The following is a 25,086-nucleotide window of genomic DNA, read 5'->3' on the forward strand; positions in this document are numbered from 1 at the left end:
CTCTCTGTTGGCACGCGCGCCTTCGCTGGTTGGTTGGTCCGTCCGCCCTCCCACCAAGCACCAGGCCGCCCGCCCGCCGTCCTTCTGAGCATCAGGGCCCCCCCTCCTCTGAAATTTAAAAGGCATACCTGGTCAGGGTTAAGGCGGCGTCGGCAGTGAAAAGTGTGTTGTTTGCTCGGCGTGCCTTCGGCCTTCCCCTGTCTCTCAGGCGGGACCAGAGCTAGAAAGACAGAAGGGAAGGCCGAAGGCGCGCCGAGCAAACAACACACTTTTCGCTGCCAATGCCGTTTTAACCCCGACCAGGTATGCCTTTTAAATTTCGGAGGAGGGGGTGCCCTGGTGCTCGGAGGGAGGGAGGCCTGCCTGCTGCTGGATGGGAGGGAGGGAGGCCTGGTGCTGGGTGGGAGGGAGGCCTGCCTGATGCTGTGTGCTAGGTGGGTGGGAGGGATACCTGCCTGATGCTGGGTGGTTGGGAGGGAGGCCTGGTGCTTGGAGGGAGGGAGGGAGGCCTGATGCCAGGTGGGAGGGAGGGATGCCTGGTGCTGGGAGGGCAGGGGGGAGAGGAGGGTGGCTGGACATGGATAGAGGGCAAGAAATGAAGGAGGAAAGTAAATGGAAAGGAAGACCTGGAAACGGAGTTAAGAGAAACAGATAGAGAGCAGCAGAATCAGCGACTAGGACCAATATGGATAGAAAAACAAAATCACCAGACAACAAAGGTAGAAAAAAATCATTTTATTTTCATTTTAGTGTTTGGAATATGTCCAATTTGAGAATTTACATCTGCTGTCTTATTTTGCACTGGGTATACTGGAGCTGTAATAACTTACAGAAATGATTTATAATGAAAGAAAATCATGCTATTTTTTTCTCTTATACTAGTATAATATTTTCAATGATGTCTGTTTATATGCGCCATGGCTGGTGTAAGGGTGTGTGGCTATCATACGGGTGGAATCATATGTGGTGACCCTGCCCATAATGAGTACCGGCACCTGCAATAAATAATTAGATTTTGGGTTGCTGTTTGGGCACTCGGTCTCTGAAAGGTTCGCCATCACTGCTTTAGAGCATTCAGAAATATTCTATATCAAGATAATGAAATATGTATTTTGATAGCAAAAATGTGAAATAGAAATGTAGGTTGAGATTACACTAAAATGTAGGTTGCAAAATCAGTTTAATGTTGAAAATATAGTGGTGAAGTTTGTACAATTATAGTGTATTTTCTCACTTTTTGATGGTCCATCACATTCTTTAATTTTATCTTGGAGGGCAGTTATCAATTTTTTACATTCTAAATCCTCTTTTTTGATGTGCTTTGACAAATAATCTGACACTACAGTGCTTGCTGACCCCCTACATTTGCAGCTTCCTTCAGATTCTAGCCATACTAGGGTACCTTGAAGATCCTTAACAAACAACCCACACAAGGTTGAATTACTAGAAATTTTTTTTTTTAATTGTTTCAGATGTTGTTGCATACAAATACCTTCCTATAAAGAATCTGGGCTACTCAAAAGTCCAGAGTTATGCATCCTCCTGCACAATGAAGAGATACAGGCATAGGTGTTTCATGATTTTAAACATCCGAGACATGGATTGTATGTTTTTAAAAATTATACATACCTTCAAAGTGCAGTACATGCTGAAATTTGACAACTACAGTATGGTTTCATTAACCACACTGTTTTAAATACAATCATAAAACTAATATCTGTATTTTAACTCTTTTCCTTGCAAAAGTGCACATGTTTTATGTCAACACACAGTTGTTTGGGTCTGCCCTCTAAGCATTACTGATATATTTAATGTAACAGTCCATTCAGCTGCTTCAGCAAAGGGAAGGCAGTGCTTGATATTAAGTGCTGAAAATACAGATAAGACTCCCCTGCTTGGATCTAGAGCATTTGCGTCTATAGCTTTTCAGGCATGCCAGTAACTGGTTAGTTGCTTCCCAAATTTCTTATTGCCCAACTAGAGGAGGGGGGTGGGGGGGGGGGGGGGAAGAAGAAAACATTTTGTGCAAATGACAAAACAAACATTCTCTTTCCAAATAAGGGAAAGTTTGTCTTAAAGAGTGAATGCCTGCTTCAGGCATTTAATCCCTGTCTTTCGGATATATTTAATGCACTCAGAGTGGCTGAGTGACTTTTGCTGGTAAACAACACTCCACACATGGAGCTTTCTGAAAGACTTCAGCGGACTGGGCCCTTTGTGCTCACTCACACCTCCGGGTCTCAGATGGGCTGGTGCATTCCTGATTTGTCATGTCTTCTTCTCTCAAATAGAAAGGTTTTTGGCTGAATACTGTGCAGTCCCCTGAGCCCTTTGAAATGCAGTTCTTATCAGGATGGAATCATGCCTTTGTTCCTCTTCCTGTCTGCCAGGGACCGTCTGTTGTGATTGGCTCGAGTTCCTTTCCCGACTTCTTTCTTCCTGCGTTCCTGTAGAGTCTCTCTGGACTGCCCTTGCCCCCTGGTATTGCCCACAGCAGCTGTAGAATTATCCTGACGAAAACTAGAGTACAGACCGCAAGGGAAAGTTACATATAAGGAAAATGTAAGGAATTAATAGTGCAGGACAATAGACAGTAAATAGCATAAACTACCAAAAATTGCTCTATTCCTTTCTGACCTAATTTGCTTATTATTGTCCGATCTGACGAAGAAGGGCTACCTTCAAAAGCTAATCAAAGAATGTATTTAGTCCAATAAAAAAAAGGTATCATCTTATTTTCTTTTTCTCTGTTTTGTTTTATTTTATTCTATTTCTATTGATTACCTTATTGTCCCAGGAACTCCTATCTTATGCGCTAGTCTAAACAGCAGTGGCGTCGCGAGGGCAGCTGACACCCGGGGCGGGTCACCGCTGCGCACCCTCCCCCTCCGGAGCGCCACCCCCCCCCCCCCCCGAGAACATACCTGGAAGGTGGTGAGGGGCGGGCGGGAGAGCCAATCCGCCAAGTGCAAGCCACTGGGGGGTGTCAGGCGCCTCGCTGGTTCCCTGCTCTCTCTGCCCCGGAACAGGAAGTAACCTGTTCTGGGGCAGAGAGAGCAAGGAACCAGCGAGGCGCCGACACCCCCCCAGCGGCGTGCACCCGGGGCGGACCGCCCCACCACTCCCCCCCTTCCTACGCCACTGCTAAACAGGACAGTCCTTTGTTAAGCTGCCTTACTCCAGGAGTTTACAATTAGATTAATAGTATCCAAACTGCAACATGCTTGTTCAAAACAATATTTAATATACATTGTGTTGGCGCTCTGAGTGACATACAGTGCCATAATGTGTATCTTTATTTGAATATGTTTACTGCTGTAATTGTCTATGTTCAGTTCATTTTTGCAGCATGCCGCCTTGGGTGAACTTCTTCAAAAAGGCAGTATATAAATCCTAATAAATACATTTCAAGCATTTCAAACTAGTTTCAAGCTCATTGTGTGAAAGTTTAAGGATGACTCAGCTGCTTCTGAAATGAAGTGCTACATCAAGGACCTACCTTCGGAATCACTCTACCCCCCCCCCCCCCCCTGGAATTAAAACCTTTGCTTTTAAAAATGGAAGCATACAGATAACCCCCCCCCCCCCCCAAAATAAAAAATCTGTAATGCAATGAAAGTACAGGAAACAATTCCATCTCACCCTTTCTTGGCATAGTAGTTTATCCGCCTGGCTTCAGCTCTCTCTCTAAGCACGGCTGGGTCCTGTACAAAGTGATCTGGCTGTGAAATGGAAAGGGAACATTGCTCATATTAATCAATTCTAAAATTTCCTTTTGGATAAAGGCACCTTTAGTGCTACTTAACAGTGAAGTAACTGGGCCCATTTCAAATGTTCTGGATGTAAGAGATTTGCTAGTTACAGATTTCTGTTGACAGAATTATGGCTACACAAGAGAAGGCATCACCTTTTCTTAACCAAGCCTAAATTAGGCCTACCTCATCCCCATTCCTGTTGGCTAAAGATGGTTAGCTCTATTGTATGTGATCTCAGACGTCTTGTCAATAAAAAACAACAACAACAAAAAACAACTTGAGTAATTGTGACCGTGGAATCCCAACTACTCCACACAGGTTGGACATTATCACTATAGAGAGGCATCTGCAATTCTTGCTTCCATGTTGCTCCCAGCACAAAGGAGAGGATGGAGCTTGAGATCTAAATCTAACCTTTCCTCTCATGGCAATTTGGACTCTTGGATAATCCTGAAAATTCTTTTTTTTTCAAATGAAGTCTTGCTCTAATCATGTCTATGAAGAACTTCTACTTCCTTCCTTTAAATGTTACCTTGGCGGTTTCCTCTTCAGATTCCTCCTCCTCCTCTTGCTCTTCATTCTGCTGCTCCTGCTCCTTAGTCCTTAAAATTTGGGGGATAGTAAATGGCCTAAGGGTGTTGAAGAGACAATAAAAGGACTAGTTGATCTTCTGATAACACTAGGAAGATATAGTCAGTAAAAAAAATAACTAATGATTTTTAATGAGCATTGTTGTGTCCAAATCCAGTAATCACATCTTTATTAAAAGGAGACAAAGTTAGATTGATTGAAGAGATTACAAAGACTGGTGAGGCTGGTGCCTTTATCTCAATAACAAACTCTCCATCTGAAGGCAAAATGAAGTGTGAACGCTACACACGCAGCAATGCAGTCTCTCACTCAGACAGCGACACTACCGTTCTGTTCTATTATTGGTTTTGATCACACCTTTCTACAACCCTCAGACACTACACAACAACAAAAAACACTTCATAACAACACACAGAAACAGAGAAAAATTAGAGCACATAAAATGACCATATCGCCTATCCAGTCTGACCATCCATGCCATCTGTTCTCCCTATCACTCCCTTAGAGATCCTATATACTTGTCCCAAGCTCTCTTGAATTCGGATACTGTTTTCGTCTCCACCACTTCCACTGGGAGGCTGTTCCGTGAATTCACTACCCTTTCCATAAAGAAGTATTTCCCCATACCAGAGCTTCCTTTCATAAACAATTACATAAACTAAGGTATTATCTTAATGAATATATACAGTACTATAATTTTGTTGATGTAACTTATGCACCATTATACAATACTTATCTTTCCAATAAAAAGATCCACTCCCAAAGGGATAAAGCCACTATCACTACTCACCTCTCACACAGCGGCAGGAAAAACCATTGAAATCCACCTTGTTTGCCCATCAACTGAAATCCATGTTCAAACAAAAAGACCCCAACACATCAAACACAGAGCTGCCCTACATAATAAGATACTAGGATTTAGGAGGTCTGTGGCTCTCACCTTCTGCTGATCAACTCATCATCTGAATCCACATCATTGGCCCCCACTTGGTTGCCATCATAGGTGTCGTCATATTCATCCTCATAGTCATCCTTGTAGAACTCTGCAGTGCCCGCTTCAACTGCGATTTCATCTACAACCACACTGTACTGTTTGTAGCGCTCCTTCTGCTCTGCTATCAGATGCTTGTCATTCAGAAAATGTTTTGTATCCTCGCCTTTCCTACAACCACACAATTAGAATGATGGAACATGTACAGAGAGAAGAGGAGGAGAAACAGCTGGGGTTGAAAGAAGACGACCTATACAGGTTGCTTATGTGCTCCTGTTTTTCATAAGTCTACATGTAAATATAGTGCGCCTGCCCGCACCCGCACCCACGTTTGTCCAGAAATCCGGACAAACGGCGCGGGCAAAATCCACCGGACGCCCCACATGCCCTCAAAAAGAGGACATGTCCGGGGAAATCCGGACGAATGGTAACCCTAATTATGACCCAACACGGTCCATGTTTCGGCTAAAACGCCTTCCTCAGGGGTCTGCAAAACAATCGATGAGTGTTCAATTTCGAATCGATTGATGGAGCATTTAAAGTATCTTGACAAGTGTCTCGTGTAACAAGCTGTCAGTACAAATACAAAGACTATGCCTCCTCAACCCACAGCTTCATTTCAACCAGTGTTGCCAGATGGAAAAAAATTTATCACGCCTAAAACCGCACAAAGTCAGTTTGCATGTGAATGACATCATTAATAAATATTGAGGTCATTTGCATACAAATGATGTCAGTAAGCCTGCCTCCGTGGGGCTTCTACTGGCTGCGGCCGTAGGAAAACCAGCCAGCGGCCGCGGGGAAAAAAACGCAGTGGGCGAAAAAACCGCCAGCGGGGCAAAAAAAGCCACCCAAAATCCCGCAACCCGCACACGGCGTGAAAAAGCCACAGTGGCTCACGGAAAGGAGCCCAATTGGGCGAGAAACCCACAGCCCTGGCAACACTGATTCAACTGAAAGAGACTCTGTTCTGCCCAAGGAGGTTAGATAGGTTGAAGCCAGTAGGCGGAGTTACAAGTACACCCAAAACAATAGCAAACACTATTACTACTGCTACTTATCATTTCTATAGCGCTACTAGACATACGCAGCGCTGTACACTTGAACATGAAGCTATTGAAAGCAATAGTAAAAGATTATTAGAAACTAGTAAATAAGGCCCATTTCTGACACAAATGAAACGGGCGCTAGCAAGGTTTTCCTCGGAGTGTGTATGTTCGAGAGAGTGTGTGTGAGAGAGAGAGTGTGCGAGTGTGTGTGTGACAGAGAGAGTGTGAGAATGAGAGTGTGAGACAGTGACTGTGAGAGAGAGTGTGTTTCACACAGATACACTGTGTGAGAGAGAGTGTGTGCGATACACAGACTCTCTGTGAGAGTGAGTGTATGAGACCGAGAGTGTGTGAGAGTGACTGTGTTACACATAGTGAATGTGATACAGTGTGAGACATAGTGTACGAGAGTGAGAGAAAGACACTGACTGTGAGAGTGTGTGTGTGTGACAGAGATACCTCCCCCTCCCTCTGTGGTCTCAGCACTCCTTCCTCTGGTCTCAGGATCCCCTCCCCCCTCTCAGGTCTGAGGACCCCCTCCTCCCCTCTGTAGCAGAAGATGGATTTTGAGCATGGCTTAGTTATTGTTTTGTTGGGGAGTGTGTGAGTTGCATGAGCAATCAGTGCTACCATTTTGCTGTTGGGGGGTTTGTCGGGGGGAGGGTACCGTTGTTCCACAAACTTGTATGTGTTTGTGTTGTTTGTGGAGGGGTTGGGGGGTCATGGGGTGTGTGTGGGTGATTGAGGTACATAGGTGTGTGTGTGAGTGAGAGAGTTGCTGTCTGTGCATGGCACAGTGTGTGTGTGTGAGTGAGAGAGATGTAGATTTTGCATTTGACAGTTTTGGGTATGAGGCCGTTAGTGAGGAAGGTGGCGACTGGATTTGGGTGGGGGGGGGTGAGTCACATGGGGTCTGTAGGTGTGGGTGTGTGTGAGAGAGAGATTGAACTTCTCTGTTACACTTTCTGTATTGAGGGGGTTGGGGGAGGGAGTGTGTGTCTGAGTGGGAGAGATGCTGTGTGTCCATGACAGTGTGTGTATGTTGGTGTGGGGGGTTGTGAGTTTGGTTGTGTGTGTGGGAGATGCTGATTTTGCATATTAGATGTTGTGTATTTATTTGGGCGAGAGGGAGGGAGTCTGGTGGAGCTGGGTAACTTGTCTGCTTTCGCTCTAGGGTCTGGCATTGCAACTCAGCCTCTCCTCCTTTATAGCAAGACTTTTTTTTTCTTTTAAAAAGCTTAGCCAAAATTGGGTGGCAGAGCAGGTGGGGGAAGAGAGGTTGGTGGTTGGGAGGCAAGGATAGTGGAGGGCAGACTTATACGGTCTGTACCAGAGCCGGTGATGGGAGGCGGGAAATACTGCTGGGCAGACTTGTACGGTCTGTGCCCTGAAAAAGGCAGGTACAAATCAAGGTAAGGTATACACATATGAGTTTATCTTGTTGGGCAGACTGGATGGACCATGCAGGTCTTTTTCTGCCGTCATCTACTATGTTACTATAGTAGATGACGGCAGAAAAGACCTGCACGGTCCATCCAGTCTGCCCAAGAAGATAAATTCATATGTGCTACTTTTTTTATTTGTACTGTCCTCTTCAGGGCACAGACCGTATAAGTCTGGCCAGCCCTATCCCCGCCTCCCAACCACCAACCCCCGCCTCCCTCCACCAGCTCTGGCACAGACTGTATAAGTCTGCCCAGCACTATCCTCGCCTCCCAACTACCAGTCCCGCCTCACACCACCAGCTCTGGCACAGACCCTATAAGTCTGCCCAGCACTATCCCTGCCTCCCACCACCGGCTCTGGCACAGACCGTATAAGTCTGCCCAGCACTATCCCCGCCGCCCAACCACCAGCCCCGGCACAGACTGTATAAGTCTGCCCAGCACTAGCCCCGCCTCCCAACCACCAGCTCTGCCACCCATTCTGTATAACACATCAGCACAAGAATTACTTTTAGTAGCCTTCATTAGCTTTCATTTCTTCATTGAGATCTTGGGGAGGTTTCTTTCACCTGCCTCCATAAAAAAAAAGGATGTCTCTGATTCATTGCTGTTCTGCTGCTGGGGTGGTAATGGCCCACTCCTCCTTGCAGCCAGATCATTGTAAAGCAGAAGTCCAAACTAGAGGATGGTCACTCCCAAAGGGGGTAAACCTAATGGGGTGGGGAGAAGTCACCCCTTTGGAAGAGGATGGGTACATGCTTTAGTTTACAGATGAGGTCTAATTATTCTGAAATTATGGGTAGGATGTTTGTAATTGTTTCACAGCTTGACTCTCCTATTGAGAGTAAGGTAAGCGGAGTTCTCTTTAATGATTAATATTGTCATGTTTTATTTCCTGTACTACATATTTATTAAGTTTATTGTATTATTTTGTGCTAAGTTTTATTTAAGATCACCCGACTGCTTCAAAGAAGGTGTCCTGAAGCTGTAACTAAACGCAGGCAATTTACAATATAGTGAGAGTTATGACTATAATAAAAACACTCCTACCTGCATAATAAACAATTATAATAGCAAGGTAAAAACATGGAAATAGATAAATTATATCAAACAATTAATAAGAGATTGTGCTAGAACAGTTCACATTAATACACAGCAAAACATTCAAATGACAGTACACATAAAACATTCTTATAATACCCTTTGCCAACACAATATGCATAAAAACGAACTGGGATACATAAAAAGCGGGTAGGTGACTTGAAGGAAATGTATTTGCTAGGAAAAAAAATTGCATGTGCAGTTGGCAAAGGTTAAATTGCTGGTGGTAAGCTAGTCCTGTCATAGTACGTGAAGTTGATGCCATTCAAGAGTGTGTGTGTCTAGTTTGGTCAAAGTCAAACTTTAATGCAACATAATAACACTAGTAAAAAAAAAAGCCTGTTTCTGAAGGCAAGGAAACAGGCCCTAGGCAGGCAATTTCTCCCCCCCCCACCCAACGCTTCGGCCCCCTCGACCCCCCCTCCCGTGCCGGCGAAAACTGCCCCCCGCTGCGGCGCCGCCGTTCTGGACTACCTGTGCTGACGGGGACCCAAACCCCCAACAGACGAAGTGCTGTTGTGCCCTTCGCGTTGTTCATCTTCTCTGGAAGTTCCTCTGCGAGAAACTTGCAGAGAAGACGATTGAGGCAGCAACGCAAAGGGCACAACAACATTTCGGCTGTCGGGGGTTTGGGTCCCCCGTCAGCACAGGTAGTCCACAACGGCGGCGGGGGGGGGGGGGGGGGGGGGGGGGGCGGTGACAGATGATTCCGAGGCAGGGGGAGGCCCAGCAGACCACCACCTCCAGGGAGCCACGGTCCCAAGCACAGAACGTTGGAGGTGAGAATTATTATATAGGATGACAGAGGGAATGACAGAAAACAGAGAAGGCATAGCATATCAGTAGCATTTTTTTTTCACTGTTCTTGTGCTAGCATATGGCAGATACATGGACATGAGCAGAAAGATATAACTGAAAGAGTCATTCAAAGACTGATATTTACCTTTTGCCTTTCCAGATGCGAGACTTATCCACAGAGTCTCTGCTGAACACATCGAACTCATCATCCTGGAAAATGTTGGTTCGAGATGACAGGAGAGTGGGTGGTTCCTGTTTCACCTGCCTACAGAAACCAAGAATGGGAAAACAAAATAAGTGAAGGGAACCCATTTCTAGTCAGTGGATCACATCCTGCTATGCACATCTTTTGATCTTTAGCATCATTTGTCCATGTAAGTCATACCTGGGCAATGAACGATCCAATTTCTGGAGAGCAGGAGCCAGGCGATTTTCCAGCAAGTTGTTAATGACCTGTTCAACATTGCAGGAGTATGCCTCCAGGCAGGCCAGGATAAAGCCCTCGCCAAGATCAGGCAGTAGGTCCTTTACTTGCGTAATTAGAGAATCCAGTTCCACACCTGACACTTTCTCGGAAAACGTGGCCACTGCTGCAGCACCTACACACTAGCAATACACCAAGAACTAAATAAACAGAATGAACTTAAATAAAGTGAGTATAAACATGTAACATAACAAAGGACCTTCCTTACTGGGTCTGAGCAGTATGTTGGTGTTTGGTCCAAGGGAGACCTTAGGAAATTGGAAGACTGGGCAACCAAATGGCAGATAAATTTAATGTGGGCAAATGCAAACGGATGCACATTGGGAAGAATAATCCAAATCATAGTTACCTGATGCTAGGGTCCGCCTTGGGAGTTAGCACCCAAGAAAAAGATCTAGATGTCATTGTAGACAATATGCTGTATGCTGTGGTGGCCAAAAAAGCAAACAGGATGCTAAGGATTATTAGGAAAGGGATGGTAAATAAGACCAAGAATACTATAATCCCTCTGTATCGTTCCATGGTACGACCTCACTTTGAGTACTGCATTCAATTCTGGTTGCAGTATCTCAAAAAAGATATAGCGGAATTATTAAAGTTTAAAAGAACGGCCAAAATTATACTAAAGATGGAACTTCTCCCATATGAGGAAAGGCTAAAGAGGTTAGGGCTCTTCAGCTTGGAAAAGAGATGGCTAAGGGGAGATATGACTGAGGTCTACAAAATCCTGAGTGGTGTAGAACAGGTAAAAGTGAATCGATTTTTTACTCTTTTAAAAAGTACAAAAACTAGGAGACACTCAATGAAGTTACATGGAAATACTTTTAAAATAGATAGGAGGGAATATTTTTTCATTCAACAAATAGTTAGGCTCTAGAACTCATTGCCAGGGGATGTGATAATAGCGGTTAGCATATCTGGGTTTAAGAAAAAAAAAGGTTTGGACAAATTCCTGGAGGAAAAATCCAGTCTGCTACTGAGATAGACAAGAGGAAGCCATTGTTTGCCCTGGGATTGGTAGCATGGATTGTTGCTACTATTTGGGTTTCTGCCAAGTACTTGTGACCTAGATTGACCACTGCTGAAAATAGGATACTGAGCTGGATGGACCACTGGTCTGACCCAGTATGGCTATTCTTATGGTCTTAACAGCATTTTCACCTAAAACCAAACAAGACTGAATTTGGAAATTTGGTCAGCTTTTATACACATGTGCCTTTCATACCTACATTCACAGGACGGAGCTCTTCCAAAAGTATGTCCTTTGGCCCCAAGAGACCTTGGGTACCAATCACCAAACAAACGCTTTCCCTATGGATCGCTGTCTTTCTGGTGCATACAAGCCTATCTCCAACTCACTGACAAGGTCCTTATCCATCACTTCAGGGACATGGCAACCACCCTAGTATACCTTCACTCTGACCCTATGGAGATCATCTGCAGGGCCACAACATGGTCCTTTATGCACACATTCATATGACAATTTTGTCTCGACCAACAGATCCTAACAGATAGTTCCTTTGGCCAAACTGTCCTCTAAATGATGCTCCTACTCTAGACCCTCTAGAATGCTCAGATATACTGCGCATCAAGGGCTGCAGGTACAGGCTTGTGTAGAGCTGGTGTGATTGGATATGAGAGATGAGAATAGAGGCCTAATACATCTTCCACCCAAAAGAATCCAGGATTGTAACTTCTCTGCCAGGGGGCACCAAAGCATAGTCCCCAGAAATCCTGGACCTTTTAAGCGTGGATTCTACCACCAGGGAATGATAAGACAACTGGGGCCTATCAAATCTAGGGGAAGACTGAATCCAGTACATGGTGTCAATCTTCTTAGGACAGAGACTGACAGAGAGGACTCCCGGTTCTTCACTTGAACGTCCCGTCCCGTAAGATCTTGTGAAACGGGACCATCATAGTCTCTCCAGGGTCCTGGATTATGAGTCTCCTCCTAAACACCTTAGCCCTGGGCTCATCCTCAAGATCCAAAAGAATGGGAATGGCAGATGCCATTTCCGTGACAAATGATGGGAAGGAAAGGCTCTCAGGTTGAGATTTTATTCTTTCCTTTGGAGGGGACGGGTCAGATGGGATGCCATAGGACTTTCTTCTCTGAGAAGTACCATGGATCCTCATCTGAATCTTATGAGTGCTCATCGGTGTCAGCCAGGAACTCCTCATTTGAGGGCTGAGACCGAGCCCACCTCGACAAGGAGGAACTATGTCCCCAAGAGTGGCATCGAGGTGTTAGTTCCAGCCTCGACTCCGGCTAAGCTTCCTCCACCGAAGTTGAGGGAGTGCCGACACAGGCGGCAGTCAACACAAAGGCCACATGAGATGCTGGTGTTGTAGGCCTCACCACAGACTGATGGCCATGCAGGGCAGCAACAAGAGGCATGGCAGGCGCAAGCACCCTAAGACGCAAATGCACTCTGTTGTAAAAGCCACTCCAAAAGCTCAGGGAGCAAGGGCCGGAGGCGCTCGAAGGCCGACATTGGGACACGCTGGTGTGTCGGTGTGGAGACAGGCTGCTGAACTTGTGTGGTCAAAGTGGGTGCCTGGTCCTGGCTACCTGTAGACCCATGCAGTGGTACCTCCTGTATGGAGGTGAGCGGTCTTCCTGCTGCTGACGCTTCTCGGGTACTGGAGGATCCCTCAGTGTCCTGTAGCTCTAGGCACCGTGTGTCGAGGGTGATCAGTGCCAGGCATCAACGTTGCTTGGTGCCAACAAGGACGTTGTCGAATTCTCACATCACCTCGGGGTTGGGTCCGATTCTGACTAGTTCCGAGGGAAGGAGGCCTGCACAGCAGCTGGAGACGAGGTAGATAGAGGCCCACTCAATGCCAGTGTCTAAGGGCCTCACAGCTATGCGGGCAGATGCACTTGAAGCTGATGCAACCCCCAATGCCGATAGCAACATTAAGGCTTCGGACCTGGCTCCAAAAAGTTTCTCTTGTTGAGTCTCTTTGGTTAACTCGGTTCTTTTTTCATAAGAAGACAAAGAACACTGAAAACACTAAGAATGGGTGTTTTATTTGCCAGAGATGGTCCTATTGCACCAGCTACAGCAATTAAAGTCATATTTCCACCATTCATGATTTATTGTAAGCCATATTGAGCCTGCAAAGAGGTGGAAAAATGTGGGATACATTACAAATGCAATAAATAAATAAAAATAAACTTCATTGTTGCACAGTGTCCCATATTTCTAGTTCTTATAGAATGGGTAAATAGCAACTCCCTGTTCAGAGCAGAAAAGCAGCCTAATGGTTAGAGCAGTGGGCTAGAAATCTGAAGGGCCCACGTTCAAATCCCATGGTGGCTTCTGGTGTGGTCGCCAGGAGTCAAATCTGACTCAAGGGCATATCTGGATGCAGGTTTATCTGGTCACCCCAGTCATGATTTTATAAACCTCTATCATATCCCCTTTCAGCCATTTCTTCAAGCTGAAGACCCTTAACCTGTTTAGCCTTTCATAATAAAGGGAGCAATTTTATCCCCTTTATCATTTTGGCTGCCAATCTCCATACCTTTTCTGGTTCTATCAGTTTTTTTTAATGCATATACAAGGTGCAGTTACACCACAGATCTAGAGAGACAGTATGGTAGTCTCAGTTTTAATCTCCATGCCTATGTGAATTACTGCTAACACTCTATTTACTATTTTATTTTTTTTTACACCTGCTGTATACTAAGCTGAGGATTTTTCTTTACGTGCACTTGACAACATTACAAGTCATCTGCCATTTAGACACTCAGTTCTGCGATCTGGAAAGGTGCTTCTGTAGCTTCTCAGTATGTGTTTATGTTTTAACTACTATGAATAATTTTGTGTCACCTGCAAAATTTGATCACTTTACTCATTGTTCCCTTTTCCAGACCATTAACGAATGCACTGGTTCTCTCTTTCTACTGGGAAACTAAAATTTAGTCTTATTCTTTGTTTCATATCTTCCTGTCCAATGACTTCTTAACTTCCTGAGGCATCTCTCATGAGGGATTTTGGCAAATGCTGTCTGAAAACCAAAATAATGCGCATCTCTGGTTTCACTTTTATTCACACTTTTGATGACTTCTAATACAATGGCTCCCAAACCTGCCCTGAGGGGAACACAAGTCAGTTAGGTTTTCAGGCCAACTGAAGTGAATTCATGAAACGTATTTCAATGCAAATTTCTCTCTCAAGCATATTCATTGTGGATATCCTGAAAACCTAACTGGCTAGGGATCGCCTAGAGCAAGTTTGGTAACTACTGTTCTAATGGGTTATCAAAGCAAGACACTTTTGCTAAATCAATGTTTTTTTCCCAGCAATTCAGGTTTACCTATAGGACCAGTGATTTTGTTCTTATTAACAGCATTCCACCATATTACCTGGCACTGACATCAGCCTCATTAGTGTATATTTATCTGGTTCACTCCTGGAATCCTTTTGGAAATTGTTGTTACGTTGGCTATCTTCCAATCCTCAAGTACAGGGGCAGATAGGTTACAGAATACCAGTAGTACAGCAATTTCATAGCGTTCACTCAATGGTGAATGTCAACAGGTCCCAATGATCTCCTGCTATTTAGTTTGACAGTTTATTCCAGCACCTCTTCCACATTTACACTAAATTATTTCAGTTCCTCTGAATCATAACCTACAAGAGGATGGTTCCAGCATGGATATCTCCCCAAAATCTTCCAGAGTAAAGGTCAAAGTCTTAGTTGTCAATGCCCCTTTTATCTCCTGGTCTTGATCATAATTACTCCCTCTCCCCCCTCCCCCCCCCCCATTCATCAGGAGGACTGTGATGAGGAGAGAGTTAGGCCAATAATGCTACAGTTAAAAAAACAAAACCAGAATCAGATAAAATAAACCTTCAATATCACTGGAAGTGGATCATAATATACAAATTATTTTTACCTGGAAAGAACAAAAAGGTAGGTGAATATAATCCCTATCCTCCATCACACTCACATTATATTCCTCATGATTATTAGAAGCCTGAAGCTCATGTTCAGAACTTTTGCTGTGCCCCTCTGCAGCTGCTGAAGATTTCTCATCTGCTATCTTTGATGCAGGGCCTACAACAGGTGCCTTGCGTCTTCTTGCGCCCTCCCAAGCCGCTTCTATTGCACTGAGGATATAGGATGTGCGAGTTTCATCCCTGTGAGCAATGAGTTAAGGCTATCTTGTTCCATGCTGGGTCACTTAAGCATTCTTATATAAAGTGCTGTGAAGATGCTACAGCTTTAACAGATTCAGGTTGATTACCATCAATCAGATGTAGAGTATAACACAGTCTGATGCTATAAGTGCAGCCCCCCCCCCCCCCCCCCCCCCGTTTCCTAAGGTAGTTCAGGGGTAGATTCTATAATAAAAAGCAGCAATTCTGTAGCACGCTTGCATAAATTTATGTGTTGATTGTAAAAGTGTATAATAAAAATAAGATTTCAAACCTTTCTTGTGTGCCTATATAATTAATTTTGTTCTTTTGGAGATATTATGGGGAAGGGGGAGAAGGAGGGAAAGATCAGGGATGGGAAAAGAGGGAAGGTACAGTGGTGTGAAGAAGCCCTGCATCACCTGTGCGATAATGATAACTTTCATCTCTGACCAGCTTTCTGCCCAAATGTAAGGAGGAAAATATTGCATATCATATGCCATTTTCAGAATTCAAGTTTGCATCAGTTGTCTGTGTTTTTCTGATATTTTTCGGCGCCTGTAATGGTTTTTATCCCGCCTACTAGTGTCCCATTAGGAGATTCTAAATTTGATGCATTTTCCGATCAAAATGAACCAATGGCGTTGAGACTTTTCTGACCAATGAATATGCTTTAGTTTTTAGCTAAGTATTAAAGTTGATAAATTGTTTCAAAGGGTCCTTTTCAGGGCCACAGAATTAATTAAAAAAAAAAAAAAAGTAAAAATAAATTTAACAGTGCTACTCTAACACTTGAACTTGTGATATACATAATTCACTTAGCATCATACTATACGTGGCTCAAAAAATAGGACAGAATATGCTAAATAAAAAAATTCAATGCTAAGTACTGTACATGCAAAATTGAATTTACAACTTGCTTATGAACTTAATACTGTATATGAATTTGGATTCATTAACTCAGAGCAGAAAGAGAAATAAACGAAAACATGATTTTCTGAACAGGTGATGCAGGACTTTTTCACACCACTGTACCCTCTCCCCCCACATTCTGGCCTGTTCCTCTTTGGAAATATAACCCTATTCCTCATACTCTCTCTCTGTCCCTATGGCAGATGCCAATACAGACACACCTTTCTCATCCACCATTCTAAATAGGCTTGCACTAGAAGGAAAATACTATCAGCCAGTCACTGGTAGCAGAAGTGGCCACGGCCAGAAAAGCTGCTTTTCCCACCTAGAACAGGTCCTATCAATGTAGTAAAGAGGAAAAGGCTGATGTGGTGGTGCGGTTGGAGGGGGGGGGGGGGGCCCTATCAGTGTAGTAAAGAGTACATGGCTGATATGAACAGTAGAATCTGCAAGTTTGCATGTTAGCCAGCTACCCCCTCTGACCTAGCTCCTTCAAGGTTTAATAACCTTGATATACCACCTTTCATTTGAAAACACGGGTAGTTTTAAACATTATATATCTAAAATCAACAATTTAAGGGAAATCTGAATTTAGAAAGCTATCTAAAATAAATCAGAAATACACAACACCAAGACAGACACTACTGAAAGGGAAAGTCTCACCTTCACAAAAGAACAATCATATAAGAAAAAAATATAATCCTAAAACCTACCAACATAAAGAAACAGAAGGACAGCTCATAAGAAAGAAACTGCTACAACTCTGAGTCCACTGGCCACATTTCTCATTGATTATTTTGACTCTTACAGAAAACATGCAGAAAGAACCATGTCTAAAGCTGCTTTAAATCCACTCCCCCCCCCCCCCCTTGGGTTCACCTCCGTCATCCTGTGGGAGCTTATTCCAGAAACAGGGGGGGCAGGGAATGTGAATGCTGAACTCCTAGTAGTATCCAATCAAACATCAAATACAGAAAGAACCCACAATAAACCCCAGTTTGGAGAACCAGATCGAGGAGTTAGTAAACACCGGTTCGAGAAATTAGTAGGGAAAGGGAATGGGATTTGATATACCACCTTTCTGTGTTTTTTTTTGCAACTATATTCAAAGTGGTTTACATAGTATATACAGGTACTTATCTGTACCTGGGGCAATGGAGGGTTAAGTGACTTGCCCAGAGTCACAAGGAGCTGTAGTGGGAATCAAACCCAGCTCCCCAGGTTCAAAGTTCGCTGCACTAACCCTCCACAGGACAGCCCAATTCTGTGGCAAGGGCCAGATTTTGAAACACCTACACAGCAATGCAGGGGTTCTGGCTATAAAAACCAAGCCTGCAGGAAATCTGGAAAAAATACATATTCTTCAAATATTTTTGTTTTGTGTACAGGACAAAGATGGGCTCACAGTAAACGCTACAGAAAATGTCTTTGTAATGATCATATACAGCTGTCAACAGAAACAACTTGATATGCTATATCCGTTACGAGTACACACTCTCCACCAAGGATCCAGAAATCGTCATCTAAATACTGCATCATAGTAACATAGTAAATGACGACAGATAAAGACCTGTACAGTCTGCCCAACAAGATAAACTCATTTTACATGGTATGCAATACTTTATATGTATGCCCGAGTTTGATTTGTCCTTGCCATTCTCAGGGCACAGACCACAGAAGTCTGCCCAGCACTATTCCTGTAACAAAAGTTCTGAAGCTAACATCAAAAACCCTTAAACAGCCCATCCATATTTATTCAATTACGATCAGGACACAGACCATAAAAGTCTGCCCAGCACTGTTTGTGTACTAAAAGTTCTGAAGATTCTGGAATCCCAATTAGTAGGAACATTCCATGTAGAACACCAAAGAGTGACATAGTAAATGACGGCAGATAAAGACCTTATGGTCCATCCAGTCTGCCCAACAACATAAACTCATTTTACATGCTATGTGATACTTTATATGTATACCCGAGTTTGATTTGTCCTTGCCATTCTCAGGGCACAGACCGTAGAAGTCTGCCCAGCACTGTTCTTCTACTAAAAATTCTGAAGCTAACATCGAAGCCCCTTAAAACCTACACTCCAGCCCATCCATATCTATTCAGTCACGATCAGACTGTAGAACTCTGCCCAGTCTGCCCAGCACTGGTTTTGCTTCCCTTGCATCCTCCTTGATGTGACAAAAAAAAAAAAAAAAAAAAAAAACCTCACATACAGAACTTTACCACATCTTGAAGTAGTAGTACTCCTGTCCACACAGCTTTACTGGACAGGAAAATATTGTGTACGGATGGCATTTACAAATCTTCACACTTTATTTTCCAGTCCTAATGTACCCAAAGAAAAAGCAGGTACAAAGTACCCATAGCAAGTTTTAAAGCAAACGTTCCTCCAATCACAGTGAAAGTATGCCTGTAAAGTCCATGGGTAAAAAGTACACATGGATTTTGGTTCAAAGCACAATTTGAAAATTTCCTCCTCAGTTTATTAGATAAAAATCTGAATAAGGGACATACCAAGTCTTCAGAAAACAAGCAGAAGTTGCACTGGACTGCTGCTCAAACCATACTTTTTTTTATCCTTCATCAAATCAGAGGCTTCTTGATCTTTCTTGGCTCTGGGTTCATATCAGCTCTCTGGCATAGATAACTATCATTGGCCCAAGAAGCAATAAACTCACTTTTCTGCCTCTTTCTGGCTAAGATTCGAGTATGTAGCCTGAGTTATGAACCAAGGAGGGTCCTTTCCTGGCTTTTTGGTCACCACTGAGAGACCATACAATATGGTGGGTCAAAGTTCTGCCACCTGATTCCACAAGCAAAATAATGTTTATATCCATTGCCAAAAGCAATAAATCTCAGCTAAATCAGACTCTACAGATCTTTATCCTTATTTGCTCTGCTCATTCAACAAACTCTTAATGACTTCTTGCAAATCTTGCAAACCCTTCTCACATAAGCACAGGACCTTTATTCTTCATACAAAATTTTTCGCAGGTGGTCTGTGAATGTCCTGGCAACAGGAATAATTGCAGCTTAGTACGTAAGGAAAAGATACAGGGAGGAAGATGCCTGCTGAAGCAAACTCACATCATCTTCCACGGGAAACAGTTCATCGTAATCTCGAAGGAACCTACATACACAAGCAAGTCTGTTAACAAAACACTGATGCACTGCAAGAAACCTCCAATGCTGTTCTAAAGTGTGACACAATTCAGACATCTTCCTAGTGTTGTTATAACTGCTCAGCAATCTTCCGGATACTATTATAAAGCTTGGAATAGTACAGAAACTTGTTTGATACTGTTCTGATCTGCAATACGATATCACCCATGATACGCCTTATGAGTAAATGTTTGTGTGGCTGACTGGGAGGGCAAGCTAAACCAAACATGTTTTAGGAGGCAAAAGCAAGATGTGTATACAGTTGGAAAGGGTGAGTGGGAGGTGTGCATACCCTGGAATGGTTCCCAAACCATCTAGCTCACCTCTTCTCTTGCACCAGTGATGTGAAAACCTGTAGAAATTCTTCAACAAAGGGCTGAATATTATCAGAACTGCAAAAGGCAAAATATACATTATAAGAACAAGTAGTGTAATGCAGGGCTCTCATGATTACCCAGAAAGAACTGCTAAAATTCTACACAAGTAATATCAGCTGTTCTCTTGGCTCCCCTAAAGTTGATGTGTACACCCTAAACTTAGATCATTTACTCCTAGTTTGACAGCTAAAGTACTAACTGATATGTATAACTAACTCCTCTCTTCTCTAGCCCTTGCCTACATCAGAAAGAAAATGACTGAACCAAAAAGAGGTTTTCATCCTCACCTCTACCTTTTAAAAGTTGTGATGATACCCAGTACCTACTATTCCTTCAATTACTTATTTTAGTTGCCCATTTCTTGGCTAGAGAGGGCCTAACCTGAATCGTTTGCAATTTGTTAGTCACTATGGGGCCCTTTTCTGAAGCGCATTCTGGTCGCCGCATCTCAAAAAAGATATAATGGAATTAGAAAAGGTGCAGAGAAGGGCGATGAAAATGATAAAGGGAATGGAACGACTTCCCTATGAGGAAAGGCTGAGAAGGTTAGGGCTCTTAGGCTTGGAGAAAAGGCGGCTGAGGGGTGATATGATAGAAGTCTACAAGATAATGAGCGGAGTAGAGCGGACAGATGTGAAGCGTTTGTTTACACTTTCAAACAACAACAAAACCAGGGGACACAAGATGAAGCTAGAATACGGTAGAGATTTAAAACAAATAAGAGAAAGTTTTTCTTTACTCAGCGTGTAGTTAGACTCTGGAACTCGTTGCCGGAGAATGTAGTGGCAGAAGCTGGCCTTACAGAATTTAAAGGAGGATTGGACAGATTCCTGAGGGAAAAGTCCATTGAACATTATTAATTTTTTTTTTTGGAGGGGGGGGGGGGAGGGTGTTGCCGGGTTCTTGAAGCCTGGATTGGCTGCTGTCGGAGACACGATGCTGGGCTTGATGGACCCTTGGTCTTTCCCAGTATGGAGGTGCTTATGTACTTATGGCAGTAAGCCAACGTGGGCTTACCGCTCACTAAAAGGAAAGTACCGCCGGGCTACCACAGCAGCCCGGCGGTACTTCCCTCCCCCAGTCCACTCCATTTCCAGTGCTACAAAAATATTTCAATTTTTGTAGTGCCGGTGTGTACCCGTGGTAATCGAGCAGTGCCACGTGCTGTCCGTTTACCGTTGGGTTAGCGCGGGAGCCCTTACCGCCATCTCAATGGATAAGTGCTCCCCCCCCTCGCGTGCAGCAAGTGCTTCACAGCCGTTTCTTGAAAAAAACCAAAACCATAGACCTGCCTTTTACCCGCTGTGGTAAAAGAGGGAATCGGCCCACTCGCTGACGCCAGAGCAGGTCCCATTTTGCCACAGCTTCATAAAAGGACCCCTGTGTGACTGTTCTGCTCCCCCTGCTGCAGCACAGAATGAAGTGTCCCAGTGCTACCTTATAATTAAGTGCCAGAAAGGCACTTTGATCTTCCATTCTTCTGGGCTCCAGTTATGAAACTCAGGTCTCCTGCAAGGCAGCACATGGGTTTCACTATTGAATTATTCAGCCATGACTTATAGGGGAGCTGCACTTTTTGTTTTTTGTCATTTTCTTTGTATTTTAGTCATTGCTATAAAGAAATATAAACTACAGTGAAAAGTTTAATCTTTCTCACACCTACAACCCATACATGATTTCTGATGTGCTCTTCTGAAATGACTATTATGTATAACAGCACTGCACACTCTGTCTTGATACCTGTTTTCTAAAATGGGCTGCAGGCAGGTCTGGTTGACAATAATGTGAGAAATCTCCACCAGTTTCTTCCTGGCATGGGAAAGCCTCCGCCACACGTCAGCCTGTAAACTGAAAGAGAAAAAGAGGGGGGGGGGGGGGAAAGCCTGTGCATAAAGCTTCAAGGTGGAATATATGCTGGAGGCTAGTTTCCAAATGCAGTATTTTGCAGTTAGAAACCTGGGGTCAGATCCTGGACCGTATGGGTTCGCAGCTACATTAAAACTGGTTATCTCAGCACAGTCCCTGTGGGACCATTTTGGAAATGATCAAAGGTTGGCATAATCCTCAGTCTCTGGAAGGAGGCAATACATGTCAGAACTAAAGTGCAAGGTCTCCATACGGTAGTATTAAATTTGTTCTGTGGTGCACTGGAAGCTATTTGCATAGCTCCTGCTTTCTGGTATTATCCTACCCACACAGCAATTTATTTCTTTATTTATTTTAACTTTCAATTTTTATTCTGAAAATGTTTTCTTGTTTTAGTACCAAATGCAGAAATCACAAATAACACATATCAGCCAATCCACATGACTTCCCAGAAACCCCTCCTATACAGAACCCCCCCCCCCCCCCCCAACACCAAGCAATTGTTTATTTTTGTGGCGATCCCAGGACTGTCTTTGCAGTTGCCACATGCTACAATAAATCTCTTTGATTAAAGCTGTTTTCATGATAACTTCTGTTGAAAGCCAAATAAATGTGATCTATCCTTCCATACCTGCTCTCTTCAAATGTCCACTTCTTAATTACTGATTCCAGCTCTGGGATCACCAGCTCATAAAATGAAGCCAGCCTGGAAAATAGAGAAAGTAATTCTGGAGGCAATAATGTCTATAAAGTCTCATAAAAAAAAAAGTTGCCAGTAGCCCTTTGTGGAAACACCAGCTTCAGCAGCCGCCGCCCTGGTTTTCACATACACTACACCTGTATAATTCACTGGCATCAGGAAGAGTCTACGCAAAGCATCCTGTTCGTAAGACAGAGAAGAGTGAGAAGTGAAGAGTGAGGACTGTGCTGTGGAGGATTTGGGCTGTTTGAGAGTGGAGGAGTGGCCTAGTGGTTAGGGTGGTGGACTCTGGTCCTGGGGAACTGAGTTCGATTCCCACTTCAGGCAGCTCCTTGTGACTCTGGGCAAGTCACAACCCTCCATTGCTCCATGTAAGCCGCATTGAGCCTGCCATGAGTGGGAAAGCGTGGGGTACAAATGTAACAAAAATAAAATAGATACTATTGGAGATTCTACATGGAATGTTGCTATTCCACTAGCAACATTCCATGTAGAAGGCTGCGCAGGCTTCTGTTTCTGTGAGTCTGACGTCCTGCACGACTCACAGAAGCAGAAGCCTGCGCAGCCACATTGATGATCTGCAAGGGCCGACTTCTACATGGAATGTTGCTAGTGGAATAGCAACATTCCATGTAGAATCTCAAATAGTAGCAACAGTGGAGGAGTGGCCTAGTGGTTAGGGTGGTGGACTCTGGTTCTGGGGAACTGAGTTCGATTCCCACTTCAGGCAGCTCCTTGGTTGTGACTCTGGGCAAGTCACTTAACCCTCCATTGCTCCATGTAAGCCGCATTGAGCCTGCCATGAGTGGGAAAGCGCAGGGTACAAATGTAACAAAAATAAAACAGATACTATTGGAGATTCTACATGGAATGTTGCTACTATATGAGATTCTACATGGAATGTTGCTACTACTGGAGATTCTACATGGAATGTTGCTACTAGTGGAGATTCTACATGGAATGTTGTTACTATTGGAGATTCTACATGGAATGTTGCTATTCCACTAGCAACATTCCATGTAGAAGCCTGCGCGGCCACATTGATGATCTGCAAGGGCCGACTTCTACATGGAATGTTGCTAGTGGAATAGCAACATTCCATGTAGAATCTCAAATAGTAGCAACAGTGGAGGAGTGGCCTAGTGGTTAGGGTGGTGGACTCTGGTCCTGGGGAACTGAGTTTGATTCCCACTTTAGGCAGCTCCTTGTGACTCTGGGCTAGTCACTTAACCCTCCATTGCCCCAGGTACAAATAAGTACCTGTATATGTAAGCCGCATTGAGCCTGCCAGGAGTGGGAAAGCACGGGTACAACAACAACAACTACCCTGCAGCCACAACACTTCACTGAGATTACCAAGTCATCACTGGGTGATCAAGGTATTTAATCATGGGTCTGCAGCATGTGGCTGAAAGGGGCATGACCAAAGGGGTACACCCATCCCCCTTGGAGCCACTAAGGGTTACTGAAGCCACGAGACTTTTGACCACTTGGAAGAGAACAGCAAAGAAAAAAATGTCTTGGCCCGCATGCCTCTGTCACTGGTTTCTAAAACAGATATGTGATGGTGCAGCAGGGTTAAGTGGATCCTACCCAAGGTGAACAAATAGTTAACCCCAATGCCTAATGTCACGTCCGTGGCCGTGACCACCTGCAGACTTACCCTGTTTCTGGGAGTCAGTGTCTGTACTGGCTTCTGCTTGTCTCTGTGTCTGTGTCTGTCCTAGGTTCTCTCTGGCTCTGTGTGCTGATTGCCCTACTGCACCTCACCTGTGTGGGCTATGCCTCTTCCAAGATGGCTGCCGCCTCTTCGTCTCTGCCAGTATCCAAGATGGCTCCCGCTGTTACTTTCTATGGGATGCCTGCTCTGAGTGTCAAGCCTCTGTTTGGTTGCAAGGTGATTGCTGCAGCTGTAGCTCTGGTGTTGAGGGCTTTATTAATCACTTGGAGACTACAGTCCTGGCCTTTGCATCTCATCTCATCTAATCTCATCTAAAGGTCCTGCTGTATAGAGTGTTCTGTACACAGTTTCAGTGTTTGCTCTGAGTGAGTTTCTATGTTTGTGTATACTAGCTAGCTTAGGCACCGTGTGGCTTGTAGCCTGTGTATAGCTTTGCTAGTGTTCTATGTTTGTTCAGACTAGCTAGCTTAGGCACCGTGTGGCTTGTAGCCTGTGTATAGCTTTGCTAGTGTTCTATGTTTGTTCAGACTAGCTAGCTTAGGCACCGTGTGGCTTGTAGCCTGTGCATAGCTCTGCTAGTTCTCTGTGTTGTTTCCAGTGTATGACTAGTTAGCTTAGGCACCGTCTGGCTTGTTGCCTGTGCATAGCTTCTAGGTCTCTGTGTTTGTTTCCAGTGTATGACTAGTTAGCTTAGGCACCGTCTGGCTTGTTGCCTGTGCATAGCTTCTAGTTCTCTGTGTTGTTTCCAGTGTATGACTAGTAGCTTAGGCACCGTGTGGCTTGTAGCCTGTGCATAGCTCTGCTAGTTCTCTGTGTTTGTTTCCAGTGCATGACTAGTTAGCTTAGGCACCGTCTGGCTTGTAGCCTGCGCATAGCTCTGCTAGTTCTCTGTGTTTGCTCCTAGTGTAGACTAGCCAGCTTAGGCACCGTCTGGCTTGTAGCCTGTGCATAGCTCTGCTAGTTCACTGTGTTTGTTCCTAGTGTTAGACTGGCCGCCCTTGCTAGTCACTATCC

General features: G+C 44.2%; 1 protein-coding gene across 3 annotated transcripts in view; it reads right to left on the reverse strand.

Annotated features, from left to right (window-relative positions):
• Window positions 1-1,462: 1,462 nt before the first annotated feature.
• Window positions 1,463-25,086, reverse strand: part of ASCC2 (activating signal cointegrator 1 complex subunit 2) — an 83,220-nt gene continuing 59,596 nt past the window's right edge. For 2 of the 3 annotated variants that reach the window (XM_030217775.1, XM_030217776.1), the window contains exons 9-19: window positions 22,323-22,397; window positions 21,566-21,673; window positions 19,772-19,840; window positions 19,342-19,416; window positions 15,181-15,370; window positions 10,116-10,336; window positions 9,876-9,995; window positions 5,287-5,508; window positions 4,288-4,384; window positions 3,643-3,722; window positions 1,463-2,520 (exon numbers count right to left, since the gene is read on the reverse strand). In XM_030217775.1, coding sequence (XP_030073635.1) covers window positions 2,349-2,520; window positions 3,643-3,722; window positions 4,288-4,384; window positions 5,287-5,508; window positions 9,876-9,995; window positions 10,116-10,336; window positions 15,181-15,370; window positions 19,342-19,416; window positions 19,772-19,840; window positions 21,566-21,673; window positions 22,323-22,397 — 1,429 coding nt within the window. In that variant the 3' untranslated portion in view covers window positions 1,463-2,348. The remainder of the gene's footprint in view (window positions 2,521-3,642; window positions 3,723-4,287; window positions 4,385-5,286; window positions 5,509-9,875; window positions 9,996-10,115; window positions 10,337-15,180; window positions 15,371-19,341; window positions 19,417-19,771; window positions 19,841-21,565; window positions 21,674-22,322; window positions 22,398-25,086) is intronic. The other variant, XM_030217777.1, reaches the window with a different exon arrangement.

This window comes from Microcaecilia unicolor, chromosome 11 (assembly GCF_901765095.1).
Source record: "Microcaecilia unicolor chromosome 11, aMicUni1.1, whole genome shotgun sequence".
Classification (NCBI taxonomy): Eukaryota; Metazoa; Chordata; class Amphibia; order Gymnophiona; family Siphonopidae; genus Microcaecilia; species Microcaecilia unicolor.